The sequence below is a fragment of the Eurosta solidaginis genome, chromosome 1 (genome assembly GCF_040869045.1).
Source record: "Eurosta solidaginis isolate ZX-2024a chromosome 1, ASM4086904v1, whole genome shotgun sequence".
Taxonomy (NCBI): Eukaryota; Metazoa; Arthropoda; class Insecta; order Diptera; family Tephritidae; genus Eurosta; species Eurosta solidaginis.
In genome coordinates, this window is record NC_090319.1 from 392901682 (window position 1) to 392923399 (window position 21718).

Below are 21718 nucleotides of genomic sequence, written 5' to 3' on the forward strand. Positions count from 1 at the left end.
AACTTAAAAAGCGTTTATTAACCTTTAGCAATTGCCCACTGGAATCGCCTCGTTTCATAAATATTCAGAATCCGCAAAAAATCAAATGAAAATAAGACAATAAATTTTTTTTTATATGGTCTTGCAAATGTTTGATAGGCTATTTTACACTTTCACTGGCAACGTAAATATTCTCCACCTGAAACCGGAAAGTGGTTGATTTAAATTTACAACAGCATCCCCAAAATTACAACAATTAACTTATATACATACATACGTACATTCTTACATATTTTTTGTATGCATTACAGATTCCCTGGAAGATCAAGAGGGTGGAGCTATGTACATATCGTGCGATGTCTCAAATGGCGGACCAGTGGAACCCGAAACGGGATATGTGCCCAACAATCCATTATTCGGTCTGGCGTTGGATAGTCCACAGGTAGGACAACGGTTTACGAAAAAAAAAACTATAAAGTGAGGAATTAAGAAAAAGCCAACAGTAAATGTGTCAGAAGTTTAATTGTGATTATCGCGTATTGTTCGGTATTTAGAATCAGTGAATTTATTCCGCTTTATTCTGATTATGGATATGATAGTCGTTCGATAGTTTTAGTTCCATTCTTCTGTTTTCTTTCTTTTCTTAAAATTACATCTTATATTTTCTAACTAAAAGATTGATTGGAAAAAATCATAGTTTTGAAAATGTCAAAGGAAGGAGTCAGTCCTTGTTTTGAAAGCCTCTTATTTCGGCCATAACCGTTTAGACGGTTAAGCGCCAATTAAGTAAGTAAGTAAGTATTTCGGCAATTATAATAGGGTAGAATAATATTTTTTAGTAATTGACATAAGTACAAGGGCTTGAAGATAAACAGTTGTTAAAAAAATATTCTGCTGTGACGAAGCACGCTTGTAACAGTAACCATTTTTTTTCAAAAAATCTCTAAAAGGAATCCAAAAAAAATGTTTTCATTCGTAAATTTGTAATATTTATGAAAATAACCTTAACCTGGGCTTCGGAGGAAAAATGGTCATTTGATACATACTCAATTTCGTATGAATTTATATAACTTATTTTAATTTCAATATTTTTCGCAGAGAATTTGGAATAACCACAGTAAGTTATGGATCTTGTAAATACTTACGGTGGTAAGTATTTCACGTATGTCATTAGACCGTTTCACAGTTTTAGAGCTATCCTTATTATAAAACTGGATTTCGATCACGAATCGTAACACCCCATGCAAGCCCAGGTCTACTAGGTCTCTGAATATTTTTTAAATTCACATTAAGCTTTGCTTATGTAGAAAAAACCGAAAAGGTATAATTGTTCTCTGTTTGGGCACTTATTACGATCCGTAATCTAAACTCATTTTTTAAATCACAATAGCTCTGAAATTATCGGATTAATAACAGACATATGTGAATTATCGACAAATAGTACTCGTTAGATTCATAATTTATTATAATTTTTAAAAATAGTTTGACAGTTGTAAAGCTTTTGTTTGAGTGAAAATGGTTTCCAGTCATTGATCGTCATTTTTGATGTTTTTACGCAATTTAATATTAAAAAAAAATGTAAAGAGGAGAACTGAGTCGCAATCCAAGGACGACAAATACGAACTAAGCGATGCGTCGGACTCGGGGAGCGAGAGTAGTGCTGATTCAGTGAACTCCGTGTTGGAGAAGCACATAAATGAAAACGGAGTAGAAGAGTGGAGAAGGGTACGGAGCAGAGGAAGTAAAAGAGCTCTCTCGCAGTACCGTGCAGCACTAAGAATTGCACAACGCTTGGTAGCAGTGGTCGACCCAACAGAAGTGGAGATCGAACTCTTGGAATGGGCAAATGAAGCGGTAGAAGTAGGTCGAAGGCAGTTCAAAAGGTTTGCTGCGAGAAACCCTCGGATCTGCAACCGGTACGAGGAGGAAGAAGCATCGAATGGCAGAATGAAGCGGCAACGTTCAGCGGAAGGCGACAAGCCTGCTTTCAAGAGGTAGTCCTAGAGCTGCGAGGCAGGGCAGTCGCATAGAAAAGACAAGTAGGCCCAAAGCTGTAAGACAGATGGGCTCCAATAGCGAGGTAGCAACTACCTCGAAAGCTGCGAGTCAGAGGGAAGTTCCAACTACGGAAGTAGGAGATAAGCCAAAGGGAGATAACGCTAAGACTACGGCTTTCTCGGAGGTGCCAAAGGGAGATAACACTAAGACTCCTTCTTTTCCCGAGAAGATGAGTGATGTAGCAAAGCAGTCACTGACTGTGGCGCTGGTTGATCGTAGCAGTCCTTTCAGACAAATGACTACTGAAAGGTGGAGATCTGTGGAAAGGGAGCTTATTAGCTTAATGCTTAAGATGATGCGGGAACAACCAAGTAAGCCCCTTCCAACCTTTGATTCGGGGGGATGGTATAATGGTGTGAAGACGATAGCGTGCGACAATATCGCGAGCTTGCGGTGGCTGGAGGAAGTGGTTCCAAACCTCCAAAGGCAAGGAACGAACGCGCGGTTTGAGGTGGTGGATAAAACGCAAATCCCCACGGTACCAAAAGTTAAGGTATGGATACCATGCGTGATGAAGTCGGAGGATACACTGCGACTTCTGCAGAATCAGAATCCGAACATACCGACACAGGATTGGAAGGTACTTTCTGTATCTCGGCCTACCGAGGATTTTCAGTTCTACATCTTCCAAATAAACACGCAGGCGGAGGATATTTTGTACACGCAGCTTGGCAAAATGTCCTTTGGTACATGCGACTCAGGAAAAGTAGTTCCGAGGATAAAAACCCTAACACGCTAGAGATGGGCGAAGTCGAAAAGGACCTCAAAAGCCTAAGGGAAACAAGACAGGTGGAGGTCCCCGACGTCACCACGAACGTGCTAGAAGAGGACCAACCGCTAAATGGTGCTCTGACTCGCACAGAGGAACACCCGGCACAACAGCCACGAGAGGCTGAAGGGGGCCTCGAATACTCTAAACCAAAAGGGCAAGGGGAGGACTACGACGTCAAGACGAAGGTGCTGGAGGGGGACAAACAGCCCAATGGTGCTGCGAGTCCTACTGCTAAACCTCCAACACAGTAAATTGGCGTCGAGCGAACTCCTCCTAACCCTTGAGGAGGGTTCGTTTGACGTTGCGCTGATCCAGGAGCCGTGGCTCTCATCGGGAGGAAAGGTTTCTGGACTTAGCGCGCGGGTTTGGCGTTTACTACGCGCAAACGGAAGGACGGGTGCGAGCTGTAGTAATGGTAAGGAAACAGCTGCATTCATATATGCTGCCTAATTACACCACTGAGGATCTCGTAGCGGTGACCGTTGAGCAAAAGAATAAGCAGGCATTTATCCTGGCATCCTGCTACATGGCCCATGCTGCGGAGGTTCCACCGATGGAGTGCAAAAGGCTAGTACAGGAGGAAGGACTCAAAGGGCGGTTGGTCATAGGCGCAGATGCAAATGCGCACCACAATGCGTGGGGAGGAGCAGATACGAACGAGAGAGGCGAATCTCTATTTTGTTACATCCTGCAAACCAATTTGCAGATAGCCAACAGGGGAAATGTCCCTACATACATTGGTCCAACATCCAGTAATGTTCTGGATATTACATTGAGCTCCGAGCGTGATATATCAAGGTATGATTGGATGGTTCTTGATAGACCATCCTTCTCCGACCATGCGTATATCAGCTTCAGCATCCCCCTAAAGAGGGTAGAGAAGGGAGGAACCTTTAGAAACCCTAGGTCAACGAAGTGGAAACAAAACTGGGACAACCCAAAGAGGTTGCTAATGTAGAGGAACTGGAGGAGTCGAATGAATTCCTAACAAGGACGTTTATGACTGCGTATAACAAAGCTTGCCCTCTAAGAAGATTCAGAGGAAAAGCAAAGCCGCCATGGTGGAGCAATGAGCTGAGTCTTCTAAGAAGACAGGTAAAAGAAATGTTTAAGCTCGCAAAGACCGCGGAAAGCGAAGCGCGTTGGGACGAGTACAGGGATCTACTGAGGATCTACAAGCGTGAAATTACCAGGGCGAAGAGCAACTCATGGACAAGTTTCTGTACGGACATGGAGTGCTCCAGCGACACAGCACGGTTGAAAAAAGTCCTAGCAAAGGGAAACATATTCCAGGGACTAATAAAAAAAGAGAACGGGGAATGGTCACGTAATAGTGAGGAATCCATTGAGGTGCTTCTCGATATACATTTCCCATCGGGAGACGGTTTAGAAGAGCCAGCAGACATCACTCACACTTCGATCACGGAGCTAGTAGTGCCGGGCTTGGTGACTGATACCAAGATCGAGTGGGTAGTGAAGACGTTTTCTAAGCTTAAATCGCCGAGCCCAGGTGGTATATTCCCGGCCATGCTACAAGTCTCAAGTAGGGCGGTCGTGGAATGGCTTAAAATAATATTCGATGGGTGCATAAGACTGAATCACTCTTGGAGAACTGCTCGTGTAGCTTTTCTACCAAAGGCGGGGAAATCGGTCACGTGTATCCCAAAATTATAGACCCATTAGCTTAACATCATTTCTGCCCAAAACCTTTGAGAGGCTGATAGATGTGTACATAAATTCAACGTGGATGAAAAGCTGCTCTCCACAACACAGCATGCGTACACCAAAGGCAAGTCGGTAGACACCGCATTGCATAGGGTGGTAATAAGCATAGAGAAATCCCTGGAATGTAAGGAGTATGCTCTAGTAGTCTTCTTGGACATCCGGGGCTTTCAATAATGTTGCAAAATGGGCGATTATGGATGGTCCTAATTACATTAAAGTACATCTTGCCTTAATCAGATGGATCGGCTGCATGTTAAATTGCAGAAAGATTACATCACAATGGGGATTGTACGAGGCCACGAAGCCAGGGACAGGGGCACGCCGCAGGGAGGGGTGCTATCACCTCTGCTATAGACGCTGGTCATCAACCAACTGCCCAGGCAATTCGATGAGGGACCCGTAAAACTTACGGCTTACGCAGGTGACGTTGCAATTGCCATAAGTGGAAAGTGCCTTCCAACGATTAGTTCTTTGATGGATCGGGCGCTTCGGGATATTCATACCTGGGCATCTGATGTCGGGTTGAAAGTCAATGCGGAGAAGACGGATATGGTCTTGTTTACAAAGAGGTACAAGGTCCCAAACTGGACCAGGCCTAAGTTAGGAGGGTGACCTTACAGGAGAAACCTTGCACAAAATATCTAGGAATCATCCAAGAGAGTAAGCTGTCATGGAAGCTCAACGTGGAGGAGAGGGTCAAGAAGGCCTCAACGGCACTCTATGCATGTAAAAGAATGCTGGGGTGTACGTGGGGCCTATCGCCCTTTCTTTCTCATTGGGTTTTTACAGCGATTGTAAGCCCTATTCTATACTATGGAGTTCTTGTTTGGAGGAAAGCCCCACAAAAAACAACATACTTCAAAAAATTTGGGGGGGGGGGGGGGTATGCAGACTATCGATGCTTAGCATTACGGGAGCCCTGAAAACAACCCCGACGGCTGCACTGTATGCCATTCTGCACATTCCACCTGTAGACCTGGTAGCAAAGAACAAAGCATTAACGACCGCAAGCAGGCTCGGTGATTTGGGGCATCTTGAGCGCCGACCATATGGCCATAGTAGTATAGCATCATCAATCACAAGACGAACAGACTACCTGATTCCCTATCTGCGCTTCGAGGGAGATCTTAAGGCCACAATATAGGTGGACGGTTGGCGCAAGGGTGCGCAAATGGTGGACGAGGCGATACATGTGTACACAGATAGTTCCAAAGTTGTAACCAAAGCAGTAGAAACCCTGGAAGAGAATAGCTTAAGCTGCAACCGTGTTAACTTTTATATTGACAGTCAGGCAGCAATTAAGGCAATAATCTCGCATAGCACAGCATCTAAATGTGTGTTAGAGTGTAAGCAGAATCGGGACAGGGAGAGGCATACATCTATATTGGGTCCCAGGGCATATGGGAATAGATGGGAATGAAAAAGCGGACGAACTAGCTAAAAAGGGCGCATCCCTTGAAGCTTGCTCCGTAGACGTCCCAATTATATTGGGCGAGATTAAGCGATGGTGAGAGGTGCACATGATCGACCAAGCGGGAAAGGCGTGGGTTCAAGCGCGGGGCTCTAAAGTGTCGAAGATTATGTGTAGGTCTTACAACCTTAGACTAACACAGTTGCTTCTATCATTAAAAAGAGAGGACTGTACACTCATGACAGGTATTCTGACTGGACACTGCCTTCTGGCGTCACATGCCTTTAAATTAGGCGTGGTCAGTGATAGCAGAAGCAGGAAGTGCGGGTTGGAGGAGGAAACGATCGAGCATGTTCTGTGCTCGTGCCCTGCACTTGCCAGGCTAAGACTCCAGCTATTAGGAGTGATACAGCTGTCAGATCTAGAAGCAGCAAGTGCCTTAAATCCTAGGAAGCTTCTAGTATTTGCCAAGAGGACGGAGTTATTTTATAACATAGGTCCTGGTTTTTGATAGGGTTTTCAGTTTGGTCATTAAAATAAACTTCTGGTAACACTACGGACTCAATCAGTCTATGTGAGGTCCTCATGGACCGGCCAGTTCAACCTGACCTAACCTAATATTTAAAAATCAATCTCCAAACGAAAGGAATTAAAAAAAACTTAATTTTGTTTTTGTTTGAGAAAAAGCATAAACCAGGTGAAGTAAATAAAAAAAGACAGAAGATGTACGCTATCTGAAATGGTATGGATGTATGGACCCCCTTTGAAAAAATAGGAGTTGAAAAATAAATACCTTGCTACGAAAGCCATTACAGAAACAGCTTTTTGCAGCATATCAGTGCCACCTAACGCCAGTGCAAAAGGGGATACACAGGATCCAGTGCGAGCTTATATTACTTTTGGCATCGAATAAAAATAAAAAACATAAACGGTGATAAGCAATAAAATCCAATAATGCGTCTAAAGTAAACTGACCTCAACTTCAACTGCAGTTGAAGCTTTCAACGAAAAATCGGGCATAAAAGGGAGAGGTGTTATCCACTGTAGTAACTTTGGGTAAATGGGTTTCGGGTTTGATGAAAAGTTTTACAGTCACACTTGGAAGTGATTGTAATACTTTTAAATGTGTTTCCATCAATAAAAATCCATAGTTATTTCCATATGCTCTTCTAATATATCGTACAACTTGATCAGGAGATCCGCTAAACGCTCTTGACATTCGAATTCATGATGTATTACTAATGTTACCAAGTTATTATTTACTAAAATATGACAGCGGATATAATAGCCTCGCGGCAGTCGGCCTAGAACCAGAAGATGCTGTTCCGATCGAGCCAGATTCATAGATTCTAAATTACAATCCATTACTGTAACATTTCACTTATCTTAGTGGTCTTATTTTTAGAACAAAACAACAACAGCGAGTTAAAATTTTTGTGACTATATTTAGAAATCCATTGTTTTAGCGAAGTCTTTACATAAATAAGGTATAATACGACAGTTTTGGTGTTCTTGTTGTAGAAATGATAAAAACTTTCCTCGACAGTCTTCGGTAGCGCTGAACAGGCGAAAATCCTTGTTGGATACGATATGAAGACAAATAGTTTGTTTTAACAAAGACCTATTTCAATTTATATAAAACAAATTTAACATCTATATGAACGTAATAGTTTAGCACGGCCTTACTTATGGAAGCCAACACCAATGATACCCAAATTATGAATCTCTATAATTAAATACAGTAAAGGTCCATCGATATTCACCTTCTGGATTATGTGAAAAAAAGTACTAAAAGTTGCATATTTTACTCCTGAAAAATGCAAAAAACAACCCTTTTTCCGGGACACAATGATTCCACCATGGTATAAACATATGAGACCCGGTCTATGAAAAGGTGGCTTATGACTCAAAAAAAAAACAGCTGTTTCTCGCAATTTACTTTTTGAGTCATAAGCCACCTTTTCATAGACGGGGTCACATATATGTTTATTTTTATATGTACGCTATTGAGAATTTTGAAATTTTTTCGTTATGGAAAAACGTCAATAATGTCAGAAACGGTAAGACCTCGTAAGTGCTTTTTTCATGAAAAAAACTGTAAAAATTTACAAAATTTACAGAATTAAATAATTTAATTTATTTTTCACTTTACTTTAGTTTAACGAAGCGCAACTTTTAAAATACTCACTTTTTGTGAGACTAGGCCCGGTTTCTCTGTGCGAGTTTAAACTAAAGTTGACTTGAGTTTAACAATACCACTTTGGCCGTTTAAGCTAAGATGAGTGGCAAAATTTTATGTTATTGAACAACGTGGCAAGGTTAAACTCAAGTCAGCTTTAAATGTAGTTTAAACTCGCATTGAAAAAGCGGGCACAAAATTCAATGGGCTCCAAAGGTGCACTGTCGGTTTGTTCATTCAAAAGACAAAATAAATTCAAAAGAAATTTCCAAACGGCTACCGAAAACAGTTGAAGCGTGATTAATTTGTCTTAGTTATATCACATTTACACTGTACCAAATGTGTCATTTTGGGCGAAGCTTTGCTTGAAACAAAAGTTGGAAGATGGCAACTTTTCCATGACAGATGGCGCTAGTGTCGCCCTTTTCCATAAAAATAAGTACAAACTACTCTTAATTCATAAGATTGTTTTAAACGCATCTATATGAAAAATTGCTTATGTGACGGGGCTTTTAGTGCGGGTAATGTTGTATACCCATTGAAAAAATTGGCGGGTAATGTGGTTAAGGTACCCTACCTTAAATAAAAAGGTGGTTTTAGATTGAAAAGTAATATTTTATTTAAAAACTCAAACATTAAAATCGAAATGTTTTAAAACTTTAAAAAATAATTTTAGACTTTAACAAATTCAAATAATTAAGGACCGTTTTCTCAAGTAAATTTCAAGCTTTACCCATCACTGACTTCTTGTGACTTCGCTACATGTACTAATATAAATATAAAGTTGGCTTACCAATTTTCTATAAAAGAATTGAAAAAATTCAAAAAAGCTCACTTCACAATTAGGCAGTGCTACGCCCAATCTCAAAAGTATTAACGTGGCTCAAAAATATATAATATCAGAAATCGACGCTTAAAATATAAGTGACGTATGTAGCTTCTTTAAATAAAAACAAGTAAGGAAGGAAGGCTAAGTTCGGGTGTAACCGAACATTACATACTCAGCTGAGAGCTTTGGAGACAAAATAAGGGAAAATCACCATTTAGCAAAATGAACCTAGGGTAACCCTGGAATGTGTTTTTATGACATGGGTTTCAAATGGACTATATTAAAGAGTATTTTAAAAGGGAGTGCGCCATAGTTTTATAGGTGGACGCCATTTCGGGATATCGTCATAAAGGTGGACCAGGGGTGACTCTAGAATGTGTTTGTACGATATGGGTATCAAATGAAAGGTGTTAATTATTATTTAAAACGTAGTGGGCCTTAGTTCTATAGGTGGACGCCTTTTCGAGATATCGCAATAAGGGTGGACCAGGGGTGACTCTAGAATGCGTTTGTGCGATATGGGTATAAAATTAAAGGTATTAATTAGGGTTTTAAAAGGGAATGGCCCTTAGTTGTATATGGGAAGACGTTTTCGAGATATCGACCAAAATGTGGATCAGAGTGACCCAGAACATCATCTGTCAGGTACCGCTAATTTAGTTATATATGTCATACCACGAACAGTATTCCTGCCAAGATTCCTAGGGCTTTTGATTTCGTCCTGCAGAACTTTTTCATTTTCTTCTACTTAATATGTTTACAAAGTTTTTTCTAAAGTTATATTTTGCGTCAATAAACCAATCCAGTTACCATGTTTCATCTCTTTTTTCATATTTGGTACAGAATTATGGCATTTTTTTATTTTTCGTAATTTTCGATATCCAAAAAGTAGGTGGTCATAATCGGATTTCGGTTTTTTTTTATATCAAGATAAGGTAAGTTCAGATAAATATGTGGACTAAGTTTAGTAAAGATATATCGATTTTTTCTCAAGATATCGTGTTAACGGCCGAGCGGAAGGACAGACGGTCGACTGTATATAAAAACTGGGCGTGGCTCTAACCTATTTTGCCCATTTTCACAGAAAACAGTTATCGTCATAGAGTCTATACTCCTACCAAATTTCACAAGGATTGGTAAATTTTTGATCGACTTATGGCCTTAAAAGTATTCTAGACGAATTAAATGAAAAAGGGCGGCGCCACGCCCATTTTGAAATTTTCTTTTATTTTTGTATTTTGTTGCACCATATCATTACTGGAGTTGAATGTTGACATAATTTACTTATATACTGTAAAGATATTAAATTTTTTGTTAAAATTTGACTTAAAAAAAATTTTTTTTTAAAAGTGGGCGTGTTCGTCATCTGATTTTGCTAATTTTTATTTAGCACACATATAGTAATAGGAGTAACGTGCCTGCCAAATTTCATCATGATATCTTCAACGACTGCGAAATTACAGCTAGCAAAACTTTTAAATTACCTTCTTTTAAAAGTGGGCGGTGCCAAGCCCGTTGTCCAAAATTTTACTAATTTTCTATTTTGTGTCATAAGATCAACGTACTTACCAAGTTTCATCGCTTTATCCATCTTTGGTAATGAATTATCGCACTTTTTCGGTTTTTCGAAATTTTCGATATCGAAAAAGTGGGCGTGGTAGTCCGATTTCGTTCATTTTAAATAGCGATCTGAGATGAGCGCCCAGGAACCTACATACCAAATTTCATCAAGATACCTCAAAATTTACTCAAGTTATCGTGCTTACGGACGGGCGGACGGACGGACATGGCTAAATGAATTTCTTTTTTCGCCCAGATCATTTTGATATATAGAAGTCTATATCTATCTCGATTAGTTTATGCCGTTACGGATTGCCGTTATGCGAACAAAGTTAATATTCTCTGTGAGCTCTGCTCAACTGAGTATAAAAAAACGTGTATTCTTGCAATCCCTTTTTGAGTAACTTCTCTGGGAGCTAGAGTCTCGATACTTGGAGCATACTTGAAAACCCGATGACAATAATAAAACATATTTCGCTAGGTGGCACAGGTATTTTGACAATTAAAAAATTCGTCCGAACATGAACATATTGCCTTGAAACTTAAGGAACTTCCCGACAACCTATAGACATGAAACATTGATTAAAGCTTAAGGTTCTATTACGTTACAATATTTAATTGGTAAATTTAATAGCCTTGTTTAATATAATTTGATGATTTTGATTGAGCTTTAGGCTAGATTATTGAATAAAACTTCTTTTTTAGTAGTATTCAAAATATATTTATTTTTCGATATTTCGACTTCAATCTGAAGTCATCATCAAGAATACATATGGATATGTATGATCGACTGATCATATCATCCATATGTATTCTTGATGATGACTTCAGATTGAAGTCGAAATATCGAAAAATAAATATATTTTGAATACTACTAAAAAAGAAGTTTTATTCAATAATCTGGCCTAAAGCTCAATCAAAATCATCAAATTACAATATTTAAGGTAAAAAAAGCTTTCTAGATGGGACAGGGATCGAAATAATGAAAGATGTGTGGAATGTCTGTTTAGAACATGTGTAGGCTTGCGATCGTTTTTTGAGTAGCTTATCATTGAGATAAAAACTTAGTTCAGGGCACCTTACAATCCAACAAAGGCAAATTTTAAGCAAATCGCATTATAAATGGCCCCTGGTCCACTTACCGGAAAAAAAAGTTTCTCGATTATTATCTTTGTACTGAGTTTCAAGCAAATCGCAACATAAATAAAATTTTTTTGAATAGGTCGGTCCCTGGTCCGTATAATATATATGTACATATAAGATAGATTAAATCTCCTTAGTGCACAAACTTTAGTATATATGTATGTACATACAAACAAACATACCAAAAATAAAGGTGTTATATCTATTTTGTTGGTAACTTTTTTAATACATACATATATCTATATGCACACGAACTGCATTTTCAAACTGTGACTTTTGTGTCACATTGTTTTCTTCTTCTTCATTTCACTCTCATCAATTTTCCCTGCGCCTAAGAAGTAAAACTTAAAAAAAATCAAACGTCCTAGAAATCTAAATGTTTGAAATTGTAACGTATTTCTGAAGCCAAAGGCATTAAAATACCTATAATAAAAAGTTCCCCTAGAGAGCTCACGGATCGAGGTACTTAGAAAATCGTACGGAAGGGGGAATGTAACAATCAATTTATATAGGAACTGCTATTGACCTACAAACTTGAAACTTCAAACCGAAACAATACTACAAAAAGAGAAAATAAACAGAAGATATTTGAACACTTCCTTTATATAAATGTCCTTGAACAGAGAAATAATGTTGTTGAATTTTGATTTTGATATTCTAACAATATCCATTGTAAAAAGCATATCAAAACAAAAATATGAAGGTAGTGCGCATATTGTAGATGTTTAATATCTTCTTTATAGCGAAGTTTCTAATCTTTATGGACTTTAAGCAATTGTTCACTTAGGTGCGGTAATTGTGTTGTGTTTTTTTTTTATAAGCTCGTTACAATAGCAATTGGTAAAATTTCAAAATCGAAATTCATCAACATTAAGTTTGTTTTCAAGAACACATTTTCCGCTGCGTTTTCATCCATTTATATAAAGGAAGTGTTCAAAAGTTGTTAAACTTATTTTTATTTAACTCCAAACAAAAAGTTTTTGAATGTGATACCGTGATACCGATGGAAAGGCGAGAGAATTTCGAACACATGATATAAGAGAGTATGTGTTTAATGTTCTTTAAATTACTAAAAATGAAATCTGCTGCATACATTTTCAGCCCGTTTTTAAACTTTGAAGGTTAAGTGTATTATTCATGGCAGGAATACACGCGGAGTGTTTGCCAAACTACTTCCGAGGGGCGACTCGGCTTATAAAAACTAATTTTTTAATTGAAATTTTTATTTGTTACTTTTCCCGGGACCTTAATCCAGGACCTTCAGTGTGGTAGGCGCAGCACGATACCACAGCGATCGCCTGAGCCATTCCTCTATCCGTTAAAAATAATAGTTGTCCAAGGGCTTTTATTATAAAAGGTATAATAGTTTGGGTTCCTAGTTTCTACGAGTTGTTTTTAACTCAAACTGACTTGGATGGATTTGTGATCTCTTTCCTCTTTTACATCGTACTATTTTTTTATCAATTACATCAGCGATTTTTTGTTACAAGGGATCGGTGTTCACTCAGCGTAGTCTTGTAAAGAAGATTGAGAGCCAGGTAGACGAAGACTTGGCGCCAGTTATCGTGAAACAGAGATAGGTGAGCGTGACCACTTACACAACGGCCAAAGTCGAATTTTTGGTTTATAAGGGGCATGAAGTAAGATATCTTGAGGAACTTTGCAGCTGGGTTTGATTTATTTGTATGGATGCGCATTGGGTTCTAATGCTTACACAAAATGTATTATAAAATAGAAAAAATTAAAAAAAATGCATACCCTAGCAAACATTAGGAGTCATAAAAGAATTCTGCGGGCACAATAAATCAGAATATGTGAAACACTTACACCTTTCAGATACAGAAGACTTCAAGAGTATGGCATCAATTGTAAAATCAAAGCCCATTTTGATATAAAACTGGAACGTCAGCAAATGTTTTAACATACGATGTTTTTTAATTTTTGTTTGAAATGAAAAAAATCTAACGAAAATATTTGAACATTTCTCCCTAACATGGTGGAATCACCAGGTGAAGTAAATAAAAAAAGACAGAAGTTGTATGCTATCTGAAACGGTAGAGGTGTATTTTCAAAGGTCAGAAGAGGGTAAAGAGGTAAAGAGGGAGTAGCAAAATAAATACCTTGCTACGAAAGCCATTACAGAAACTGTTTTTTGCAGCATATCAGTGCCACCTAACGCCAGTGCAAAAGGGGATACACAGGATCCAGTGCGAGCTTATATTACTTTTGGCATCGAATAAAAATTAAAAACTTAAACGGTGACAAGCAATAAAATCCAATAATGCGTCTAAAGTAAACTGACCTCAACTTCAACTGCAGTTGAAGCTTTCATCGAAAAACCGGACATAAAAGGGAGAGGTGTTATCCACTGTAGTAACTTTGCGCACTTAAATGGGTTTCGGGTTTGATGAAAAGTTTTACAGTCACACTTGGAAGTGATTGTAATATTTTTAAATGTGTTTCCATCAATAAAAATCCATAGTTATTTCCATCTGCTCTGTTGATTTGTGATGTTGTATTGTGATGATGTATTACTAATGTTACCAAATTATTATTTACTAATATACGACAGGGTATATAAAGCCTCGCGGCAGTCGGCCTAGAACCAGAAGATGCTGTTCCGATCGAGCCAGATTCATAGATTCTAAATTACAATCCATAATTGTAACACTCCTCTTATCTTAGTGGTCTCATTTTTAGCACCAAACAACAACAGTGAGTTACAATTTTTTGTAACTATATTTAGAAATCCATGTTTTAGCGAAGTTTTAACAGAAATAAGGTATAATACGACAGTTTTGGTGTTCTTGTTGTAGAAATGACAAAAACATTCCTCGAAAGTCTTCGGTAGCGCTGAGCAAGGTAAAGTCCTTGATTGGATATGTTGTGAGTTCAAATGGTTTTAACAATGACCTGTTTCAATTTGCATGGAAACAAATCAAATATTCATATATATTGGAAACATCAACAATACGGGCGTAATAGTTTAGTACGGCCTTAGTTATTGAAGCCAACACCAAAGATACGCTAATGAAGAATCTCTGTAATTAAATCCAGGAAAGGTCCATCGATATTCACCTTCTGAATTATGTGAAGAAGTACAAAAAGTTGCATATTTTACTCCTGTAAAATGCAAAAAACAACACTTCTGCTAAAAAAATTTCATATAGCTGAATGACAGAACAAAGAACAATTTAGAGCAAGACAATTGACGGCTTACTTCACCTTGTTATTCCACAATGCTCTCTAAGTTGCTTTGTTAAATCACCCCTCGGAGTCACAAAAAAAATTGATCCTGAGCTCTCTCGATCGGTGATCGAAATCCATTTTTTAAACCTCAATAGCTCTAAAATGATTATCCAGAATATAGGAGTATTTGTGCTAGATGCATGCGTTCACATTAGATCCATAATTTATGATAATTTTTTTAAACAGTTTGACAGTTTCATCTTTAGCGATTGAGTGAAAATGGTTTTAGATACGTGATTGTAAAACACGATACAAGCCCATATATATTTATGTGTATTTCTTACATATTGAACTTATTTCTGACTCTGAATTTATGAGCGCTCCTGGAATGTTTGAGGCGACCAAAATTTATTGAAACGTTTTTGACTGCGAAACGAGTTGTAGCCCCTGCAAGTGTGCTTCTCGTTTCTCCAAACTATGAAAAGACCACAATATCATATACTAAATTAAAAATCGTATAGTTATTACAATTAAAAACCCGTTTCGGGCTTGCCAGGATAAACAAAAATAAATACAATTTATTCCGATTCAATACAAACTTAAAATTTATGGGCGGTCTGTTGCAACTATTTAATTTCTTACTATTTATACATGTTGTATTCCTATTTTCACAAATTCTTTTTACCGTTTATGCTTTCAGCAAGAGTGTGCTGCATCTTCCTGTGTGGGCTGTTTATCTTGTCAAGGTCATACTGTTTTACCAATCTCATCACTGACGTCCAACGATTTCGATTGTGGCAGCTGTTTCGATTCGACAGGCAGTATTGTAGCTGGTGTCAGCATTATTGGATCCGCACAAAACTCTTTACAGCAACAGGAAATAAATCTCACGGGCACAATTAGTACGACTACCGCTGCCACTGTCAATCATCATAACAACAACAACAATAGTTGTGCCACCAGTTACTGGAGCACCGATGAGATGGCTTCGTCGTTTCCAAGTTTACCGCCATTAGACATCGATCCCTTGCCAAGCCTTTTCCCGTTTTCGCCATGTGGCGCCTCGTATAATTTTGCAACAAATCCACATCAAGCTTCGCTCTCGTATACTGTCCATCCACATCAGATGTTAGTATCGCCTAGTAGTCAAGTTTCCCATCATTCTCAGAGTCAGTCGACATCTGGGACAAATAGCAGCACATTAAGTTCAACTTCCGCAACACAACCAACATATTACTACGATCCTAGCAGCGGAAGTATGGTGGCAGGCTCACCGTCGGGAAATGCGTGCATGCAACATACAAATACGAGTGGTTCACAGCTACCTCCACCACCCCCAATGTATCCAAGCATGAGTGTGAATGTCAGCATGAATATGACGATGCATGGCTATGGTGCAGATGGTGCAATGCCAATGCAATGCTCACAGGTGAGTACTAAGTGATTCATTCCTTCAGTGCGGTGTACTCATTTTAATTGTGGCTTAACACAGATGCAATGGACGCCACCAAATACAAATCCCTCCGTAAATGTTATTTACCCGCCATTACTAAGCCCGACGCATTATCCACCAGCAGCAACTTATTCGTTTACCGCAGATTTTCGGCCGACATCGCTACAACAGTCGAATCAAATACCCATATCGAGTATTTTACCTGCACTTGAGGAGTCCGCCATAGTCGAGGAAGAGTCGCCATCACCGACGAGTGATACGTCGCGTCATTTGTTCACCTCTGGTTCAGAGCTGGCATCTGCCTTTTCATCACCAACAAAAAGTCCGTACGATGAAGATGAGGACAGCAATGAAGAAGGTTCCGATTCGAAGCCAAATCTATGTCGGCTTTGTGGCAAAACTTACGCACGCCCAAGCACGCTCAAAACACATCTGCGCACTCATTCAGGCGAACGGCCGTATAGGTACGCACTCTTTTTTTGTTTTTGGCGTTACTGTTAAAATTAAAACTTTTTCAACCACTTTTATGTAGATGCCCAGATTGCAACAAAAGTTTTTCGCAAGCAGCCAATCTAACAGCACATGTACGCACACATACTGGACAGAAGCCGTTTCGCTGTCCGATTTGTGATAGACGATTTTCACAAAGTTCTAGCGTCACCACGCACATGCGCACCCACTCGGGCGAACGACCATATCGTTGTTCCTCATGCAAGAAATCCTTTTCCGATAGTTCCACACTAACTAAGCATTTGCGAATACACAGTGGAGAGAAACCGTATCAATGTAAATTATGTTTGCTCAGGTATGTATGTGTTGAGTTACGGGATGCTTTAAAATTTATTTGAGGTTATATTTATGAGTTCGTCTAAGCCAATGCAACCTAAATACGAGTCCTATTCTTTTTTTAATGTAAAGTCCCACAAACCCCGATTGAATAAAACCATGGGCGCCGTGGTGTGATGGTAGCGTGCTCCGCCTACCACATCGAAGATCCTGGGTCCATGCCCCAGGCAAAGCAACATCAAAATTGTAGAATCAAGTTTTTTTCAATTAGAAGAAAATTTTTATAAGCGGGGTCGCCCCTCGGCAGTGTTTGGCAAGCACTCCGGTTGTCTTTCTGCCATAAAAAGCTCTCAGTGAAAGCTCATCTGCCTTGCAGATGCCGTTCGGAGGTTTGTCAACTTTTGGTAGGTAGGCTGTAGTTTCGGGCGAGGAAGCTATTAAAATTCTACATTAACCATTTAACTTTTATGCACTGGTCTTTTTAGTAGACGTGCATAGTATAGCGGGCCAAATCGTGCGAGTAAATTCAGGGGGAAGTCCAATTTTCTATACTACTTTTTCGCTCACGTTGAACTTCCAGCATGCCAAATCAGGGAGTGACTGGAGGGTTCTTAATTCGCCTTCATCTATCTCATGCCATGCAGATGTCAACTTGAGCATGCCCCTAAAACCAGAGAACACTAGGGGAATGGACTTACTTAATTCCATAAGCTTTTAGACAGGAAACTTTTGCCCCCAGCGGGTTAGGGGGCTTAGAATATACCTTCGGTAGATATGCCTGTCGTAAGAGACGACTAAACTACCAAATTTATTCAAGGGGTTGTATAGCGCAAACCTCTTAAGGAGTTGTCAGCGCAATATATAGCTTCTCCAACCCAATTTCAACCTCACCTACCCGTGGCGAATCCTTTTCCATTAGCAGCCGAGACTCTGGCGACCCCAAGTTCTTCATGAAACTAGAGGGTGGAGAGGGCTTTTAGCTACCTAAGAGTTGGAGGAATCCAATGCGTGCAATAAATCCTGCTCCCTTAGCAGATCCAACGGCAAAGAAATGCGGCATGGTCGAGTTAAGAGCTGAGAATTCTTCGGAAGCAGTGAGAAATATTTTTATGCTAGAAAAAGGCGTGGAACTCTATAAGTGCTGCGACAAATATAGAGACCTCTTGAACATCTGTAAGCGCAAAATTATTAGAGATTAACAAGCTTTATGAAGAAATATAGAATGGTGTGGCGAGGCAGCAATATGGTAGCGATGAATTCTTTAAGGCCCACATTTTCAAATGGGAGATGATGGGATAAGCCATGGAATTTCAGTAAAGATAAGAGGCAAATGCCTTCACGGTTAAAAATTTGAGTCTTTACATAAAACTTTTTTGTACTACGTGTGTATATGACCACCCTAAAATTGCTTTAGGTTGAACTGGCCAGTCCATGAGGACCTCACATAGACTGAATGAGTGCGTAGTGTTACACTAAATTTCCTTTAAAACTGTAACTTTTCCAATATTCATTATGAAAATAAAAGTTATGAATACGGTTGGAATTTTAAAAATTTATATTTTTAAATGAAGACGAAAGTGTTTACTTAAGTTAGGTTGAACTGATCGGTTAATAAAGACCTCATATAGACTGAATCTGTCCATCGTGTTACCAGAATTTGTTTGAATACCCAGCGTAAGAGCCCAATCAGGTTCCAGAACTTGTGTTATAGAATAACTCCGTCCTCTTGGCAAATATTAGAAGTTTGCTTGAACCTAGCTTAAATGCGAGATCTGAAAGAGTTTACTTTCTTTTAAAATAAAAAGGTTGGGATCAAAATTTTATTATATCAAAATATAGTCCAGATTGAACTAATATCTACACACCTACCAATTCTTTCAACTAGTTGATCGAACATTTTGGTAATTAGGTACTAAAACCAAATATATTTTCCAATTCTTTTATAGATTTTCACAATCGGGCAACTTAAATCGGCATATGCGTGTACACGGGACTAACCAAAATAATGGCAGCAACAACAATAGTGGCGGCGGTAATTTGTTGACATGACAAAAAGCCCGGAGTGGCGCCGCGTTTCAACATTACTACCCTCAATACTCCCACGGTGCTCACAACCTCCCCAATACGCCACACTCACTGAACCATGTACACCACGTACACAGCCATGGCCATAGCCACAATCATCCGCACATGCATATACCAAGTAGTAATTATGATTATGGTAGTTACGGTATCAACGATTACACTTCACCCGGATCACAAAACTATTCAGGGTATTATTTTTGTGCACTTAATAAGCCAAAAATGGAAAGATTCTATTAGGAAGATATAAAGGTGCAACCACACTGTGAAAGAATTAAAGTTTCGTTTTGAGTTGAAAGAACATTACAAAACGAGGAAGATGCCATGATATCGTTTTGGTCAAAACAAATAACAAAATGGGTACTTTTACTTAACGACTTGTTTGTGGTTATAGTTTGTAAAAAAATTAAAAAGCAACGAAAGTAAGAAACAAAAGTTGGGATGAAAATGCTCAAATTACATGTTAAAGATGTTTGCAAGTGTAATCAATTATGTAAAAACATTAGTAGGAACCCGAAATGTATATATATATATTTAATAACCAATTAGGACATGATGATATGCACTATGGGTACGTATGTGCTTATGAAACTATGTAAGTTTTCCAAGTTATACATATATGCATATACCAAAGCATACATATGTAGATTTTAAGAAATAGATGAAATTTAAAAATAAAATATTAAAAACACGCATAAAATACAATTTTAGGATTTTTAGGATCTTTCGTATGAAATATTTAAAAATGTACCAGCAGACAAATATTCTCCAATACCAATATATACATTAGAACGGTTCGATTTGTATACGAAATCGGCTTTAAAACCATAGTGCCAACGCGTTCAGAATGATCCTCAGAGCATTTTCCGCATATGCGATTTTTTGGTAAAAGTATCGACCCGCCCTTTACATTCGCCTCAAATTGCATTTAGGTATTTATTTATGTATGTATGTACATACGTATTTGACATTCCATGCCAACTCATCCTATCAATAAAGTTCGCATCACCGCTTTTGTTGAAGTTGTATAATTGGAAAATTTTTTATGCCTTATTAAATGATTAAAAAAATATTTCCTGCCAAGCTGATTCGAGAAATATATGCTTTTCAATTGTTTTTGTTTTATCGGCCTGTTGATAAAATATTCAAAGTTCGATTCGAGCTCAAGGCCAGAACAATAATTTTTATGATAACTATTGCTTTTTATAATTCTTCTATAATTGAAATATTATTTTTTATTTTTGGAATAGAAGGTAGACAATTTTTAGACACCCTGTCATAGGTGCGCAAATTGATCCATTGCGAAAGTTGCTAAGCCTTCATCATCATATCGTTAGCTTAATGTGAAAATGTGCTAAGTCACTTTTTTTTGAAAAATTGTATTTTAATGCAGTTTTAAAACTGAATTCAAAATACATCGATCACAAAAAAAAAATATTAAAATTTTTCATTTTTACGAGCTGTGGGCAATGAATTGTAAATGTGCTAAGTCGTCAGCTGTTAAAAAAATGTGCTAAGTCTACCTGTCAATAATATCAATCTGAATTACTAGTTATTTCTTTGTGCGTGCATTTTATTTATTTATTTAATTCATTCAGTCTAAAAGTACATGCTTTGTTGTTGTTGTTGTATTAACGATAATGAGACTCCCCGACGGCTTTGGGGCCCTTTGCCGGATATAGATCCAGTACGTTCCGGTAACAAAGCACTATTAAGGTACTACTAGCTCGACCATCTCGGGAACGATTCATATGATCACATTAAACCTTCTAGGCCATCCCGCCCTCCCCACCCCTAGTTCCATGAGGAACTTGGGGTCGTCAGATCCTCGGCTGTCAATGAAACAGGATTCGCCACGGTTAGGTGAGTTGACAATTGGGTTGGAGAAGCTATATATATTGTGCTGGAAACCCCTAGAGGGTTGCGAACACAACCCCCTTGAAATTGTATTTACCCAATTGAGACATGCCTTTGGTGCTTTGCGCTGACTATAATCTACTTCAATTCTTACATGTCGATAACTACATGCTTTCTTATAGACTAGTTAAATATAGAAAACAATTCAAGCTTAAACCTATATAAGCTGTTATTAAAATTAATAACACAACTGAATCGATTTGCTAGATGTGAAGTCCTAATTATAGGTTCATTCATAGCTAAATTCGTTTTATTAGTTATTTAGATAAAGAATATATTATGCCGAAGATCACGCAGTGGAATATATGGAATGAACAAATTAGATAAATCAGAGCAATTCGTGCTAAAGTCAAGCATGAGTGAGATAAAAGTTCTTCTGTCATGCAAAGCCTGAAGACCAAGCAATTTGTGCCTGCTGGTATATGATGGGAGGCCGCCTGGCCAGTGAAGCATACGTAAAGCAATTTTTGTAAAAATTTCTGGAACTTTCTCAGTTTTATAGGAGTTAGATTCATAGAAAGGATTCCATATTATTGAGCAATATTCAACACCACTTCTGACCAAGGATATATAAAGTGCCTTCAACGTCATAGCGTCCTTAAAATCACTGGTGTCACGTCTACTGACCCAACCAT

At 38.5% G+C, this 21718-nt stretch overlaps 1 protein-coding gene across 1 annotated transcript; it reads left to right on the forward strand.

Moving 5' to 3' along the window:
- Positions 1 to 295: 295 nt before the first annotated feature.
- Positions 296 to 21149, forward strand: gl (glass). The gene is made up of 5 exons (XM_067776761.1): positions 296 to 421; positions 15546 to 16274; positions 16338 to 16762; positions 16831 to 17103; positions 19031 to 21149. The coding sequence occupies exons 1-5, from the start codon at positions 320 to 322 to the stop codon at positions 19131 to 19133; spliced, it is 1632 nt and encodes a 543-aa protein (XP_067632862.1). The 5' UTR covers positions 296 to 319; the 3' UTR covers positions 19134 to 21149.
- The last annotated feature ends 569 nt before the right edge of the window (positions 21150 to 21718 follow it).